The following is an 18677-nucleotide window of genomic DNA, read 5'->3' on the forward strand; positions in this document are numbered from 1 at the left end:
ATGGATCAATGTATAGTTTGGTAAGGTATCTCAGGTCCCTTCTGTTGTTTATTGGGGAAGCAGGCCGGTGTCAATCTGTTATAAGCAACCTAGCGGGGTCTTAGAGGACAGACTGAGAGCGAGAGAGAGCATGGAAACGGAGAGACTTTAAGAGCTGGTTGTAAGTTCTGTAATCTGAGTGAATATGGATGCTATCTGAGAACTGTAAAGATACGGTATGGTCGTTTATAGGTAGAGGAAGTTTATTATAGTGAGTGTTATGGTTTGCAGGCTTCAAATGCTGAGCACTACACAAGTTGTTGCAGAGTCGAGGTGCTCAGGACTTGACGCCAGAGAGTCCATTTGTGCATGTGCAGGAAGGAACTGTGATTACAATACTTCCCCTGAGGATTTCAAATGAGCTCCAACGACCTCGCCAACAATAATGGCACCATGAACTGAGATTAAAATCCCCCAGTATTATTATTATTAGTTTTGTTTTCTTGGGTTCATCAGGACATTTTATAGGGGTGGCTCGCATGATTTTGTAATACATACTTTTCTGGTACTACATCCAGTCCTTTGACAGTCTGTGAAATCAATTAGGTTCATGTGCTAAAACTATAATGGTTATAGTTAAGCATGACAGTTTTAAGCTCGCAATAACGGTATAGGTGTTTAATGAGCTGACCAGGCCTCTCTGTACCTTAACTCTCTTGTAACTCTCTGTGATCTTGTAACAAAATTGAGAAAGGCTACAGTACATCTACATTATGCCCCAAAATAGTAGACTAATCACAGTGAACTACACAACTCAACTGACACTGTCTATCAGAGTCCCGACTCCCCACAGAAGTAGACCAATCAAGTGAGCATGTCTAACAATACATGGGCTGCGCATCATGTTGTGCATTATAAACAACCGATATACAAGCTCACAACAGGTCGCACTTTTTCCCCCAAAAAACGCTATCCCTATCCTATCGTAGTGGAGACCAGCTGTTCCCCTGAGGGCCACTTTTTCTAGTTTAACTTATTTTCAATGTGTATAACACTGGTGTGCATATAAGAAATGAAAAAATACCTGATTAAAAGTAAAGAAACTTGGGAGCCTGAATTGGTGTGCCGATTTTCTCATTTCTTATATGACTTCCTTTTGATCCAGCACCCAGCCTAAAGGTATAGATGTGCGTGTCCTTTTTGACTGTTTGTTTAGCCTCCTCTAACACTGGTGTGCAACCACGTATGAATCAGGCTTAAAGGTCCATCGTTTGTCTCATGTTTGAGACAAATTCATCATCTTGACTATTATATCCTGTCCCTGTTATCAGAATGTTATTAGAATGCCATTGGTGTCTGGAATGAAATCGAGATTGAGAAATTGGAAAAATTGGATAAAAAATGCAAATAAACAGAGCCTATTGGAGACGAGCCTGGTTCAACAAGCCACATCTGCTACCCCTGTGTTTCTCCAGAGTTGCAGATCATTTTTCTCAAGACTGGGGTGCATTATCTCTGTCCCTCCGTGATCCTCGATCTGCACACATGTGCAGTTTGTGCACCCACACAAGACACAGAAACCACACACCCCGACAACGCATCACACACCCTTCTGTACTCGGAGAGAAGTAAACAAATGAAATCACTGGACAACAATGGCTTTGTTTCACTGGTTTTCGATAAACACATTGCACTTCTTGAGTGAATTACATTTGTGTGTGTTTCATTAATCATATTGCTCCGATTCGGAGGCAAACCAGACACCGCTCTCGGCTTCAATGTCCTCGAGGCAGAGCCTACAGTAACAGGAAATACCTCTTCTCCTCCCATATGCCGATCCTCTTTATTAGGTTTGGGGATCTGCCCTTCGGTTTGATGGCAGCAGTGCACTGTTTTCTCTCTGCTTACCTCCCCCTCCCGTTCCGTTACACTGTGACATAAACTGAAGCATATTTAATGTCACCCACACTGAAGTGTGCCGACTCTAGGGCGTTCCTTTGGCTCTGTAGGAGTCTAGCTGTTTATAAAAGATTCTGTCTGTGTGTGGGTCTGTCGGTCTGTATATCTGTCTGTATCTTTTCAATCAGTGGATTTCTTCTGCACAGATCATTTTTCTCAAGACTGGGGTGCACTGCCAACACTGCCAGTAGGCCACAAAAGAAGCACTCCCAAACAGTTTCACATATGTTTTATCCTTTTTTAAATATATAATATATCATATATATATATATCATATATATATATATATATATATATATATATATATATATATACACTATAATAATTAACCAAATGTCTGAATGTGTGTCAGAAACACCGCCGTAGCTCCTCACTGCCTGCACCAATCACTCCCACTTTTCACACAGGCATTGACCATAATAATATAATAATGAATTTATTAGTGAATTAAAAATGCGAAAACGCACACCCAGGGCGCAGTACCCCCCACGGCCACAAGGGGAGGGGGGGCAATATCTCACAACGGGTAAGGGCTAGTATTTTATAATGGAATAAAGATGTGTCCGCGACCCACGACCCAGTCCAGCACAACAGGGTCCCACCGCGCCTCAAGACACATTTAGGCTGGTCTGGTGCATCTCAGGAACAGGACTGGTAACCGTATATAGTAGAAGGAAGGCACTGGATCAGTCTCGGACAATTCATCTTTGTGAATAAATCTTTGTCAGGTCCTCCCCCGACCCAGTGTTGGACTTGGGAACACAGTGTCGACATAGACGTCTGACGCCTTAGATAAGTCACGTCACATTCTGGAGAACCCACAACCTTCTCATGTGGATTCCAAAATCCACATCATTCAAAATGTTTTATCACAGCTGACATTGTTCCATGCAGTTAACATCATTATTTGAGTCCCCGTTGTCATATCAAATAATTGACTTGAAAACTCAAACCAAAAGATAATGATGTTGTTCGACTTGAAAGCGGTATAGAAGGGCCAAAGTGGCCTGTAGACTGAAGCTCCATCCAGGGACGACTTCGCTGCCACCGCCACCACAACCAATCACATACAAGTCTGGTTACACTCCTGGGAGCTATAAGACAGCTATGCTGTCTTACAGTTATATATTAGGTCAAAGTCAGTTCATTGAATAATTTATTATTGATTAATTCAGTGAATTACCAAGTATGCTTCTAATGCTGTTTATTAATTCCATGCATAACATCCATCAATCTACACGATATTCCACCGCATACAATATGGATCTAAGTAAAGCAGTGGTTCTTAACCAGATGTGATGGGGTTACAGGGGGTCCCCAGATAAATAACAGAGTTAGGAAACAAATAACTTACAGGTAATGGAACAAATGAATCCTATTGGTCCCATATGTACAGAGATGGTCTGAGGACGGCAGTGGCTCGATCAAGGGTAGAGTCGAAGTGTCCTTGAGCAAGACACTGAACCCCTAATCTTGTAAAGCGGCTTGGATAAAGGCGCTATATAAATGCACCATTTACCATTTATTTACCATTTAGGACAATTGTAGTTTTATGTTCGTTCACGTGCCAGCTGTCTTAATCATGCAAGTGGCATTGCCTGGGGTGTACTAAATTTATGCAGTATGCTTGCATCAGCTTTTTGAGTAGACTCGTGTGGCCAAATTATGCATAATAGGACTTAAAGATGGTGTGTCACAGGCCTATGTCTGTAATATATCACAATTTGAATTTACTCCCAAAACTGTGAGACCCAAAAAGTGTTAGAAATGATCTGTATTCATGCAGACACATCCAACAGCTCTATACTGGATTTCACTTTTTCACCGCCCACTTGTGGTCTCACCGAAGCATTTCTCTCTCTATACCTGTCTGTCTCCATTGCTAAATGGAACTATTGATCTTTTGAAACACTCCTATTAGTAAAGATTGCTTCACAACAACGACTGGTATAGCTTATCTAAGACATAAAAAAGCTTTTTAAATGTGTTTATATGTTGTGTAGATTATCAAGGAGATAACTCAGGCATTACCCCAGGCAGTGAGTTAGGGCAATTAGCTTCTCCACATACTATGAGGGTCGTGGTAGAAACCAGATGAATCTGCCAGTGCAATAAAAAAAAAGCCCTCAGCAGTGACATTAGTGGTGGTGTTGATGATGTGCGGCCTCCTTTATTTTGTATGGTCTACATGGCGTTCTTTTACTCCAATTGATTCTGGGGGCTGTTGGAAATGTGGGGGAGGTGTTCTGTAATGCTTTTCAATGCCAAGTATTGGCATATTTGGTAATTGCTAACTAAAAGGCCTTACCTGGATGTTGAGACGACCTCTATGTGCTCCAAGCCCGTATCGTTTGGTGGTCGATGCGTGAAGCTGGAAGTCGTCAATCTTCAGTGTCTCCAGTCCCATTGGAGGGCATTCTAGTTGAGGAGATTAAGGACAAGTGTACCTGTTATTGTTGTGGTCATTTAACGTATCGCATGCCACTTAAAAATGTTGTGGATTTGCTGTTTGACAATTTCTTTGGCATTGAGGGTATAATAATAATATTTTGTATATCTTTTTTTCAAATGTAAACCAAAGGGAGCGCGTGATGGAGATACATGTGAATGGAGACCTGAGACCTGAATGGAAACAAGACCGCAATGACTTTTTTTTCTGTGATATCCTTTTAGATTAAGTGTTTGACTGTTTACATTTCTGCCTCATAAAGTATATATCAATCAATCCGCATCACATTTTAACATTCCCCTCTGTCTTTCCCAAACGGCTAAACATCTAATTTGATTGGCAAATCAAAACAGAAAAGGTGCATGGACCCAAACGAAGACAAATGGAAAGTAATTGTGTGATGGTGCTTTATTCTCCTGAGTCCTGACACAGCTATGCATTTCAAAACGGGCCAAAGCTACCCATGTAATTGATAAATGCACTTGCCGTGAAGCTGCCTCATTTCTTTCTTTCTTTTTTTTTTTGCATTTCTGAAATAAAATATGCACACCTGTCACCACGTTCAAACTGCATAGTATAATATATGAGAGCTATTTCAGAGCAGGTTGAAACAGCTATGTATTTAGAATTATAACATAACTTGGTATCCAAGAAGCAAACCATAGACCCTAATAAAAGGAGATGTCCTGGGGCATTCCCGCAGCACGGTGCTGTGCTGCATGGGGTCAAACCAAGCCCCCAGAACGACTGGCCAAACCTTGGAAGCTGCCACTACACTACTGGCCAAAGCTGGAACTGCAGCACGTTCATGGAGGTGGACGGACGTTCAGTGACATCAAGTGAGTCAACTCTGACCTCAAATTTGAGACCGCTCTCAACTTCCGCTCGCTCGAGCAATTGAGTTATAATTAGGGATGGAGCTCGATAACAACTACCCGGAAAAATCAGATAACAAGCTTATTGAGTACCCGTTATCAATAAGCTTTGGGCTTATCAGGCCTGTTATCGAGCATAGCGGCCCATGACGTCATGTTTAAACAATCAAGACAAGAGGTGATCAATAATTAAATCGAATCATGAATGCTGGCACAAACATGTGTCTAAAAGTGTATTGATACCTGCCAAGTGCTGCCCGAGTAAACAAAATTAAGCTTTTAAAGTGACTGTACACATATTAACCAGTTAACAGTTTCTGTAATATAATTTAATTGGTAAAAAGGTCAATTGCCTGGCCTGGGCCGTGGCTCAGCGGTCCAGGCACCTTGACCGGTAGCCCGAGTCTGGCAGTGTGCCGCGGGTTTGACTCTCGATCCCGACAGCCCTCACTGCATGTCACTCCCCCATCTCTCTCCCCTATTTCCTGTCAGCCTACTGTCTGTCCTTCTATAAAAAAATCACACCTGTGTGAACTGAGTGGTGCAAGGTCTTATATAGCCTGATCACAAACATACAGACAAAGCTGGTTGTTGGAGTGGTTTGCACCACTCAAAAATATAAAATAAAGGCGAAAGCCGCAAAAAAAAACATAGATCAATTGCCTTCCGTCTGTTAGAAAATTATTGTATATGAAGGCCCTATAGTAAAATATACTTAATTGAAACACTTCAGCTCAGAATGACCATTACCCATTTATTGCAAAGCTATTGCATTTAGTATGGCGGTGTGGCTCTGCTCATGTGATATCATATCATCTTCTATCATATCACATTTGATATCTCAGATTATCTGTGCATCGAGACACAGCTCTGATATCAACAACAAACCCCAGAGCATTACATAAAGACATTACATCAACAACATAACTTTCAATGCATGCCATATACCACATAGCAGAATAACATAACTAGATACCACATATACCGTAGTACAATCCATAAATCACATGTATAATCATAGAATCACTCATTACAGAACTAATGCCACAGGGAGGAGGCCGGGGAGGTGGAGGAAATGTGAACGCTAACATCTGAACAACAGGGACACAGAGTCAGCTGGCATGAAGACTGAGGACAGGGTAGTGACTGCTGAGTGAGTTAGCTCACTTAGCTGGCAGCGAATGAGAGTGAGGGGAGTTACTTGACATGGAGAGAGACAGCTGATTTAAAGGAACAGAATGAATTGCTGATAGAGAATGAAGGGGGGATTATATATTAAACCTTCTGCCTTCCGTGTCTCAATGAACTATCGCTGCGCTGGATTTGTTCTGTTCAGAATTTATTGTCTCCCGTCTTTCCACAAAATAAAAATTCTCGATAGTGCGGCTCGATAACAACCCGGCTCGATAACAACCCGGCTCGATAAGCCTGATCGATAAGCTGATTATCAATAAAAAATGAACGAGCTCCATCCAGAGTTATAATTGTACTTCCGCCAGTCTTCTGGGTGCTTCAAAACTCCACTGAGCAACTTCCGTTGAAATGAATAGCGGGGTGGCGGGGCTGTCGCTCCTGGTCCCACTCCTTTATAGCTCTATGGGTCAAACACTGTGCGCTCAGCCGTTCACACTAGCCGATACAAAAGATTCAAAGCTAAGCTGTGTGTATGGCACCCCCATATCTTCTGTGTGTGCGTGCGTGCGTGCGTGCGTGCGTGCGTGCGTGCGTGCGTGCGTGCGTGCGCTGCGCATGAGTCGCTGTTGAATTCTCGATCAACACTCATTGTCGTCAAACATGCGCCCGACAAGTGAGGACAAAGTCTGGGGTCGGGAAGTGACGCGCCATGAGCATGTACAGCTTGGTTTTAATGGGTTAAACATGACACAGAAGTGTTTCAATGGAAGCCAGCAACATGACGTTTACAAAGTAGTACAATTTGTACACTCTCTGCGAATTGCTATCAATCATTTGCACCCCCTGGAACCCCCTCAAGGACTCCTGGGTGTTCCCGGGCCCCAAGTTGAGAACCACACAGACTTCAGTGTGACAGCCTGTCCTGTCCTTGACATCTCGCTGAAGGCTTTTGTCCTGTATAGGATCCATGATCAGTCATGCACGATGATCCTTATACAGCCCCATGAAACCCCATCAAGGGCAACGTCTTAACGGAATGACTCCCACAGTTTCCACTTCACCCTCGATGATTCTATTGATTTAGCACAGTGCTCACCCCATAATGACCCACTTGTTTGAGCGAATTACACCGCCACGCACGTTGTTGAGGCTACAGCAATGCTTTGGCATTTCACGTCGAAAAACTGAATCCAGGAGTCGTGGACCGTGAAACGAGCCCCGTGCGTCGCTTCACGATGCTTTCATTTTGCACCAGAGGCCATGTGCAGTTTGTTTGACCATCTTTAAGTGATTACAGAGAGTGAAATGCTTGCGCACCACCAAACTAAGCTCATTGTGTGCGATCAGCTCATCTTTTATACACCACAGTGACCATCATCCAGTGAGAGGCTAAACAACAGGCAAAGCGATGATTTTACTTGTGAGATCCTTGGCTGGCCGGCCCAGCCCAGACAGCTCTCTCTCTGCTGGGTCAGATCATAATGTTTGCAGACTTCTCTGGACCAGAGCTGTGGAATATATCAAAGCAAGTATTTCCGACTGGGCATATAGGTCTGTTTGTCCATGCATGCAGCATGTGCTGCAGATGTCACTGTCCGCAGAGCAACACCAAAAGAGCTGTTTCTTATATGAAAGAAGACAGGGCTCTCTAGCTCTGGTCCATGTAGCGTTAAGGACTTCTCCTTAACGCTATGTTACTCTCGACTTCCAGCGCACGCACGGAATGCAGCACAGCCTGTCGACCGCTGCACAAATAAAAAGAACGATTTCAATACTCGCCAATACAAAGATGATTTTGTGGTGTCTAAAGCCTATACTTTCCCTAGTGGACGCACTCTGAGCCCCCCCCACCACTCGTATAAAATGCACTTTTTGGCCAGAAAAGAAAATATTTCACTGGAAGAAAGAATCTGGTCAATGGGGTTTTTATATTGACAGGATCTGTAGAGGCTAGAGGGCACAGTGTAACTAAAACATATTTTTTTCTTCCAGTGAAATTCACTACTGTAAGACACGTTATCAATTATTTATATTTATATTTTAGACATGTAAACACAGTTTGAAATCGGTCTGTCCCATTTATGAGTAATTCCATATATAGGCATAACGGTCTGTAGAGTTAAATTAACATGCAGGATGTTGCTCTGTAGAGACACAGCGACATCCTTCCTTCAACAGAAAAGAGCAAGTACATTGACATGTTGAACAGAGAGAGAAAAACGAATCTCTTCTCTCAGATCCAAAGTCCACATAACGACGATCTAATGTATGCTCTGAGGATTAACCGCATGCTGTCTGCAACCGGCAGACCTCTCACTGAAAAGTCGTGGTGTGAAAGTTTGATGAATAAGCCAGGCATGCGCAAGGCTGCTTGTGTGACCAATTAGTAAAATATTTACAGTAACCCAATACGGCAACGGAACCACATGTGCTGCCCCACTTGTGACCCTGAGCCGAAAAGCCACGTGTGTAGACTACATATTTCGAATCGGCCCCTTTAACCCTGGGGAATTCGTCACGGTCCCCTGGGCCCTGAACGGAGGGGATCACAACAACCCATTAGGGTCAACCTGACCCTCATAGCAGTCCAAAGGAACAAGGTTAACAGGTGTAAACGGGCCGCGTGCTATTCCTGTCAACCGTAAATCTTTTATCACCCATCTGTATGCCGTTCTCTGCAGGGAGGGTGCTGCAAATCATCCAACGTTGACAACAATGTAGTATGCAAATCACAAGTGTCTCGTCATGTGTTGCTATGACTAGGCCATTGGCCACATCAATGCTGAGCCGGCCAATATCCAAAACATGAGATTGAAGATTAGTCTGCCATGTGTCACAAGTTAATTCCAGTCTTGTGGTGCATTGCAGTCATATGATAGATTTTATGTTTTATGTTCCTTCACTTTATAAACAACGTCCAATCGCAGAAATATTTTGTCCCTTGACTAATCGATACGCATCGTTTGATTGGACTTTTGTTGTGCTGCGAGCGTGACGTCAATCGGTTTCACACACGGAGGGAGGAGGCGTCCCGGAAAACTTGTCAAGCCGAGTGGAAAAGAAGTCTAGAAGAGAGCGTTAACCTCTCCGAGTCGAGGACAAAGTGCTGTGCCCACATAATTGACTAAACGAGTGTGACTCCGCTCTGAATCACAGCTCCCAGCGCACGCAGCCAGACAGCTGCACATCTAAAGCGTGTGTGTTCATAAGACTCCATGATCTTTGTGATTTCCCTCGTCAGTGGGCCAGGCCAGTCCGTCGTAAACACAGAGACGTGCTGTCATATATAACACCACGCATCCCGTCCACACGTGAGCTACTGCTGGCCTTTCTATGGAAACATCTTGTTATGACTGTGGTGTTCCACGTAGGGCTTCTCAAAGTGAGTGTCTTGACACACAAGTCTAGGGTTGCCTCAGAATACTTTGACATATTTGGAATGTATCAATGTCACTTCAATTTAGCCATGTACTACACCCTCTATGTTTGACCCGAGGCAGCCTGCAGTACACCAAGTATCTTCACCAAAAAATAGCAGATCTTTTTGGTGAATGTTCCTCCCAGAATAGGAATGCTGGGGTTTAAGTGGTTAAGTATAAAAGTTATTTTCAGCCTGTCCTAATTAAAACAAATATTCTCTCCAGTTTTCCTCGTGACATAGGTACTGTATCTTTGGGGGAAAGATTTACATATTTACGTACCGTTAATATGACAAAAGGTCCTACAATGTAATTGCCGTGGATGAAAATCTTATTTACAAGGGGTGACCTGAGACAGAAAATGTTCCAAACGGCGTTGTGGTTGACCGGCAAAGTGAATAATACAAATCCTTCTGCGGTTGAGTCCATCATTTAATGAATGTGCTCTTGTTCTGCTGTATGCCGGCAAATGATAATTACCCTGTGCTAAAAATATATATATATATTTTTTTTTTAATTGCTTATTTTATTTGGAAAGTACAGACCAGTATAAATTGCACATTTCTTAAACAGAAAAGTCTTTCTCCGTTTTTTTCCCCCCCTTTTCCCTCCCTCCCCCCGTACCATGTCATCTTTTCTCCAAGTGACTCCATCTCCAGTGACTCTGTGTAGTTCTCACTTTCTTCAGATGCATTACGGTGTTGCACATAACAGGGGCATGCTCAATGATATCATTACTTCAGAAGGAACACTTCAAAGGAGAGAGAACAAGAAAAAAGGGCAAAAAAAGACAGAAGAAAAGGAGAAACCACGACAAAAAACGTTTTGCTGAGGAGAATATAGTTTGTTTTTTAATACTGCATTTGGATTTTTGCTGCTTAGGTGCACGTTTTAAGAAGCCTGAAAAAACCTGCACACTGTGGTGAACTCCACTCCAAGTGTTCTGTGTTTTTACGGCCTTCTTCACTTTCTCACACTATAAAACTTGAGCCCACACGTGTGGTCCAGATAGAGCAGCCGCTCCCAAGGGTCGAGGCATTAAACAAACGACATAATTCAGCAGGTCAGTAATCATAATTTCTGACACGAAAACATGATGTAGGGTCTGTGGCGATCCGTATTCTGGCTGTTTGCTGCAGGGCCTATTAGAAGTGCACATGCCGTGCTGTGCTGTGTTGTTCTGTATTGCGCCGTGCTATTCTGTATTGTGCTGTGCCAGATGATGTCCACATGAAGTTAATTCTATTAACTAATTCATTCTAGATAAACCGGTCCAACGCTCTGCTCACAGTCTCCAATCATCTTCCAAATGCACATTTATATCATGGCATGTAGATTCTAGTGACTCTCTACCTCCGGCCCGAGTATCATTCCCAACCCATTCAGGATGGGAACCTGTTTTGGTGTTTTAAGCATTATGTTATACTTTAGAAAATCGTCTAAATGTGGTGCAAATCTTTGAATATATATTCTTTCAGAGCGAACGTTTTTAACTCAAATATTTTGCTTCTGGGAGGTCCCTGGAACAACATATTTTCAGATGGGGGTCGGCGGCCAATTACTTTGAATTTTTAGGGTCCTTGACATGAAACACAGGTTTTTCAGAAAACTGGATTTAGAAGCCTTTTTTTTTTTTTTTAGAATCAGCCTCAGGTCTAAATGGGTTAAGCTCTTGGACGTACGGCGGTGTCGTTCCACAAATAGCCAATCTACAAGTTCACGCACACCATTTTTTGTGTGTGTTTTCACGGCAAGGCTCCTATAGCGACCAAGTCGCTGAGCCTAACGGTGCCAAATGTCTTGCGCATGCGGCCAGTAGGCTATGGAAGTATACCTCTATATGCATTTCTCCCCATATGTTTAATATATATCTGCTGTCAGGAAGAAACCACCTATAAACTACAAAATGTTCATTTTTCAGGAAATGAAAAATATGCATTTTTCAGGAAATGAAGAAAACCTTATATTTTTAAAACAGAAGCAAGTTTTGTGACTTTATATATTGTCAATTACTTGCACCGAGAGGGGGAGAGCTGGTGTATTTCGTTGCTTTCACAGACAGTTTGAGGGCCCAATGGAGGTAAGAGGTTTTGTCTGAACCACTTTTTACTACTTTTCATTGGTTCACTATTTGTTTACACACACCATCACACTGATTTATGCCCCCCCCCCAAAAAAAATCTAAAACCTCAAAAATTTAGTTTTAGGTTTCCTTCCGACAGCAACGATATTCTTTTTAAATATTTTACCTTACAGTTTATAAAGGAAGTCAATGTCGGTCGGATCAGGCTGAAAGTCATATGTCATAGATGACGGAGGTCATAGACTGGCCACATGAAGTCTGAGACCAACATGGATCATGGATCTCAGGCAGGCCCCTAGCTGTCTTGTGTTCCTTCCCGGGTTGTTAAACACAACGATGCTTTTACTCTGCAAATCACAGGCTAATAAATTGACTTTATGGGTTCAATCACAGTCCTGGAAGGTTTGAGGTAGAGATGCTTACGTTCCAAATCAAGTCCTCATTACAGTAAGTCTGTTTTGTCATTTCACTTGGCTCAGAAGTATGAGGCAGTAAAAAGCGGACTCAAAACAAGCGGCAGTGGCCCAGTGAGCCCCAGCTGAACCGTTTACCGTAGCATCGCTGGCATCGCCGCGGCAATTACACAGTGATCCATGGCAAACACTGCTTCATCTGCAACGTGGACTTGACTCCGCTTGCGAGAGTATCATCTTTTGTTATTGCCAATATTCACATCACTCTTAACCCATTTAGACAAATGTCTTCTAAATCATGACAGTTTTCTGATCATGCGTGACTATATCTCAGTCGGGTGTAAAACGTGTTAACTCACCCTCATAAGCGGCACCGTACTGGCCCTCCTCGCCTTCTGAAATGCTGTTGGGGCTTTTCAAGGAGCCCTTCTTGCTCTTTTCCGCCTTCCTGTTGGTCGTTTTCCCTGCAGGTAAAGGGAAGGACACTCGTGTCATGGTGCATAATGCAAATACTTTCAATGCTTTCGTCCTCTTTGCATTCAGGCAGTGGTGCGCTGCACACAGAAACTAAGTACATTTGCATCGTACTAGTGTGCTTTTAACCCTGCAAGACCCACCGTTATAATAATAATACGACATATTTTAATTAATTAATTAATTAATTAAAACATTTTTTTCACCTAAACATCATCATTGATGTTCATTGCAATGCCATTGGTCATGATATTTGCATATAAATACCCCCCACAGAGGCAGAAATTCACACAACTTAAAAATCTCTGGACTCTGGTTTTTGAACCTATGACCTTTGACCTTTAACCCTGATAAAAGGTCCCATTTATTGAACCGACTACCTGAGGGGTTCAAAGCATTAAATATACTCAGCATGAACCCGGGAGGTGTGGAAGGGGTTTCTACATTCCTAGAGGAACTATATGAGAGCGAGGAATGTGCATTTTACTTGACTGAGTGTCAGGTCATGATAGGCCCCATGCGATAACAATCTTTTACACATCTGAAAGCCCTTATTGTCAGCCTACTCTGTATGCAGGTTATACACACCGAACAATGCTTTAAGCTGCGCACGTGATTTAGGCTAATGGATTTCGATTGTGCTATACAGACGGAACAGCATGCAGCGATGTGATAATGGATGGCGTAAATGCTGACAATATCAGGCGCCAATGAACCTTGGAAGTGTCAGGTTGGCCGTGAAGCGTTGCCAGATTTCACATTAAACGAATTAATGTAAAAGATACAATACAGTACATGGTACAGCACGGGAGGAGACCTCGGGGCAGACCAAGGCGCAGATGGAGGGATTACATCGACTCACTGGCCTTGCAACGCCTCGGGATGCCCCAGGAGGAAGTTACTAATGTTGCTCTGGAGAGGAATGTCTGGAGCTCTCTGGTGGAGCTGTTGCCCCCGTGACCCGACTACGGATAAGCAGTTGAAGATGGATGGATGCTACAGCATAGATTAGTCCAATTTCATACACAGTACATATTAGGACTAAAACATCACCCTCACCCTACTGTTGATGTATATGATCCAGGGATGGGAATAATTGATTAATTCAATCATTGATAACCTTACCAATAGATTAACTGGTTAGTTGATAAGCAACGTTTACAAATAAATGAAAAAAAATCAGAATTGAATCCCTCAATGTCTAACATAAAACAAAAGGAATATTATATTCCTTAATTAAACAAGTTTGACCAGTTGCAATACAGGGCCAGGAAATGGCATATTTTTCACGAGGAATAAAATTAAATGGTAAATGGTAAATGGTAAATGGTGCATTTATATAGCGCCTTTATCCAAGGCGCTTTACATAGATTGTGCATTACATTCACCCATTCACACACACATTCATACACCGATTGCGGCGGAAACCATGCAAGGTACCAACCAGCACATCGGGAGCAATTTGGGGTTCAGTGTCTTGCCCAAGGACACTTCGACATGTGGACAGGAGGAGCCGGGATTCGAACCGCCAACCCATGGATCATTGGACGACCTGCTCTACCTCCTGAGCCACAGCCGCAATGAAAAGTGTCTGTCACATCACATGCAAAAGCAGAGAAGTTTCTGTGGCTACCAAGGTGGGCAGGACTTTTTGTTTTAACTCGCCCACTCGCGCGTGCAGACAGCATTACAGTCACAGAAAACCTCCCAATGATGGAACCGCAGAATTTTCTGTCAAGTTTAATTGAATAATCTGTTAACAGCTGTTGCCACAGAAACGGATGATAGCATGACGGTCACAGTCATATCACCTTTATATATCCCTAATTTGATCAGATGTATATATTTCAACATAGTGGCTTCCAAACTTTTCCATGTCAAGGACCCCCAAATTGACACCAATTGGCCCGCGGGACCCCCCATTTCAAAGACCCCCAGTTCGACATGCATTAGTCTACGGACCCCCATTTAATGGCATTTCCATCTCTGGGACCCCCAATTTATATTAAATCTAAATTTATTTAACTCGGAGAGTGTAAATGGAACCAAAGGGACCCGTTAGGGTCCATTTGGTTATAATTGTACACTCTCAGAGTTACAGACCCATATGGCTCCATTTGGTTCCGAACTATCATTTAGCTGGGGATCCCCTGGAACTCCCTCACGGCCAAGCTACACCAGGCTTTTCTCGCACAAAACGCGCACGTTTACCCTAAACGCGTGCGTTGAATTTAGGTCCAGTCCTATTTTAAAAAACGCATGCGCGGGCCGCGCATTTAGGGTAAACGCGTGAGAAAAGCCTGGTAGCTTGGCCGTCAAGGACCCCTGGGGGTCCCCAGACCCCACTTTGGGAACCACTGCTTTAGCAACTCTCAACAATGACAAGGAAGCTGATTAAGCGTCTTCCTTCTCGAGTCACACACTTGCAGCAGGTGACCCTGAGGCTTAATGCTGATGGATGCCTGAACCATTAAGTCACTGTCCTTGAAGCTGCTTCAAGTTATCTGCCATCGATATAGGACTGCAGACCAACCCTATACCTTCATGTTATCTGCCATAGGACTGCACACCAACCCTATACCTTCATGTTATCTGCCATCGGTATAGAGCGTCGCAGTCCCGCCCCCTACCATGGCCCAGGAAATGAATCACAATGCATTTTTCCCATAGACATTTCAAAAAGTATTTATTTAAAGACCTTTTAAGCGTCGTACGAAGCCAACTCGAGTCGTGACAAATCATGACAACACACACAATATTTTGGACCAAACAAATAATTACATAGAAGAAAAACAACAAAGTGTCGTAACCTGCCGTTTTTTTTCTACTTTCTAATTCTTTGTTTTAATTGTGTTTGTTGTCATGATTTGTCACGACTCGAGTTGGCTTTGTCCGCGGCGTAAACGTCTTTAAATAAATACTTTCTGAAATGTCTATGAGGAAAATGAACAGAGAATAATTTCCTGGGCCATGGTAGGGGGCGGGACTGCGACGCTCTATACTGTAGGACTGCACACCAACCCTATACCTTCATGTTATCTGCCATCGGTATAGGACTGAACACCTAACCCTCCTTCATGCAATGGAAAAAGTACTCAAATGTTTTACTTAAGTAAAAGTATCAATACTGGAATGCAGAAATACTCCGTTACAATTAAAAGTCCGGAAATACAAATTTACTTCAGTGCAGAATGTTTGTATAAAACTCATTTGAAAATAGCAGATCTACAAGCTGACAATGTGTTGCATCGCGACACATTGTGAACTTGTAGACCGGTCATTTTCAAATGGCCGAAATGTACTGTATATACTGGGCTGAAGTGGTTAATGTATGTTTTGTAAATCAAAATCTGTAAAGTAACTAGTAACTACAATTTCCAAAATTAAGGTAGTGGAGTAAAAGTACAATATTTGCCTCTGAGATGTAGTGAAATACAAGTAAAAGTATTGGAAATTGGAATACTCAAGTAAAGTACAAATACCTCAAAATTGTACTTAAGTACAGTACTTAAGTAAATGTACTTCCACCTTCCACCACTGCCTTCATGCCTGTTGGCAACAAACCTGCCTCCAGACCTGCCATTATTGCTCATGCTGCGAGTAGCGAAGTACATTTACTTAAGTACTGTACCTAAGTACAATTTTGAGGTATTTGTACTTTATTTGAGTATTTCCAATACTTTTACAAATAAGTGCAAATATTGCACTTTTTCTCCACTACATTTATTTGAAAAGTTACTAGTTACTAGTTACTTTGTAGATTTTGATTATTATTACAAAACATACAGTAACCACTTCAGCGCTACAGTATATACATTTGATTTCGGCCATATTTGGAAATAGCAGATCTACAAGCTCACAATGCGTCGCATTGCGACGCATTGTGAGCTTGTAGATCTGCTATTTCCATACATTTGAAAACTTGAAATGGCACATTCTGCATAGTGAGCACTTTCTACTTTTGGTACTTTACATACATTTTGATGCCAATACTTTTGTACTTTTACTCAAGTGCATTTTGAATTCGGGACACATTTACTTGTAACGGAGTAGTTCTACAGTACATTGCAGTATTGATACTCTTACTTAATAAGTAAAAACTTTGAGTATGTATAGGCCTATACTTTTTTCCAACCAATGCCCTCAATAGTACCTTCATGCCTGTTAGCAACAGCCTGCCAATCAGCGGGCCAGGATGGAAACCTGCCTCCAGACTATGCCCGTATCGTTGCACATGCTGCGAGCGAGCCCCCTCTCAGGCTCATGACGGCTCCTGCCATTCCTCGCTGCCTTTAGGGGGGAGGATTATGGAGCTCTGCACGTGTGTTCCGTGCAACACGGTTTCGCTAATGCAATCCTTACCGCCGCTGAGCTTGCAGGCAGTTGGATAGGCTTATTATACTGTGGAGGCCACACAGAACCCCAGCTGACACACACACACACACACACACACACACACACACACACACACACACACACACAGAACCCTAGCTGGCTCCAGCCCATTTAGACCTGAGGATGAAGATCTGTGTCGCCTTAGCTTTTAACCACTTTAACCATTATTTTATACTCTAAAATAGCAGATACAAACTCATTGTGAGCTTGTGCAAGTCTTTGAATATATTATTCTTTCACAGCAGCAACCGTTGTTAACTCATATCTTTGCTTCTGTGGGGGGTCCCTGGAACAACAGATTTTCAGATGGGGGGTCGGCGGCCACTTACAATTTGTGCGCAGGGTCCTTGACATGAAGTAGTTTGAGAACCACTGATATAGAAGCATATGTTTTTCAGAGAATTTGTAGAATCTGGCCTCGGCCAGGTCTTCATGGACTAAGGAGGGGTGAGGTACGACTACCTGGGGCTATTATATTGTTTTTTCTCTCTTCTTCTTCTTCTTCTGCACATCCATCACCGTTTGAATTGAATTCAGCTGGTCCTCTTGAGTGCCTAAGAAGACACCAGGGTTCTGTCTTACTTTTTCCATTTCGATTCATCAAGCAGTGCGAGGGTGTCTGGGGGGGGGGGGGGGGGCATGTCAGTTCACTTTGGGGATGAAAGTAGGCCGTCTCCTCCATGCCTTTCATGAAATGAAAAGCTGCTATTTGAACTGCTTTGCTTTTGACTCTGAACAACTTTATCCTCTTTAAATCATATTTCTAATGCTCACACAATGTGCTAAAATACAATACGATACACAATGCCAGGCATTCCCTTTCATTCACTGTTGTGCCATTTAGTTAAAGCAGTTAATCGACTATTTTTGTCCCATTAATATTTATATCTAACGTTATCAGAATTACTTTAAAAATCAACAAAAATCTTTGAAGATTAGCAATACTCTTTCAACTACTACTACTACAAAAGTTTGATAGCTTGGGAAATTAAGTGAGAACTTAAAAGTTCTACTTTTATAGAGTCCGTTCAGTATTCTTATATTTTAATGTTTGTTTATTAAGTTTCTCACAAACATTTGAGTTGTGCTCTTTTTTTTTTCTAGCACAACTTTGTTTTTATAGTTGATGTGTGAAGCACTTTCGTAACTCTTGTTTTAAAGAGTGCTATGCAAATATAGTTTACTTTATTGTTACAGCATTTTTATACTCTAAAATAGCAGATACAAACTCATTGTGAGCTTGTGCAAATCTTTGAATACATTATTCTTTCACAACAGCAACCGTTGTTAACTCATATCTTTGCTTCTGCGGGGGGTCCCTGGAACAACAGATTTTCAACAACAAAGTTGTGCTAGAAATAGAGTATAGCATCTCGTGACAGTTTTCATCACAGTCAAGTAAGACTTTTATTAACCTAGAAGTTGTGCCCACACAACTTCCTTGTCACAGACAATGTCTTATGATTGATTCCCATGGTTTAGACTAGGGTAAACACT

At 42.4% G+C, this 18677-nt stretch overlaps 1 protein-coding gene and 1 long non-coding RNA gene across 3 annotated transcripts in view; one reads left to right on the top strand and one right to left on the bottom strand.

Moving 5' to 3' along the window:
* Positions 1–18677, top strand: part of LOC306915581 — a 106190-nt gene that overhangs the window by 39931 nt on the left and 47582 nt on the right. The gene's annotated exons all lie outside the window — the stretch shown is intronic.
* cpxm2 (carboxypeptidase X (M14 family), member 2) overlaps positions 1–18677 on the bottom strand; it is a 54143-nt gene that overhangs the window by 34517 nt on the left and 949 nt on the right. The window contains exons 2-3 of the mRNA XM_079492996.1: positions 12671–12775; positions 4247–4356 (exon numbers count right to left, since the gene is read on the bottom strand). Coding sequence (XP_079349122.1) covers positions 4247–4356; positions 12671–12775 — 215 coding nt within the window. The remainder of the gene's footprint in view (positions 1–4246; positions 4357–12670; positions 12776–18677) is intronic.

This window comes from Electrona antarctica (genome assembly GCF_951216825.1).
Source record: "Electrona antarctica genome assembly, chromosome: 22".
In the NCBI taxonomy this organism is placed as follows: Eukaryota; Metazoa; Chordata; class Actinopteri; order Myctophiformes; family Myctophidae; genus Electrona; species Electrona antarctica.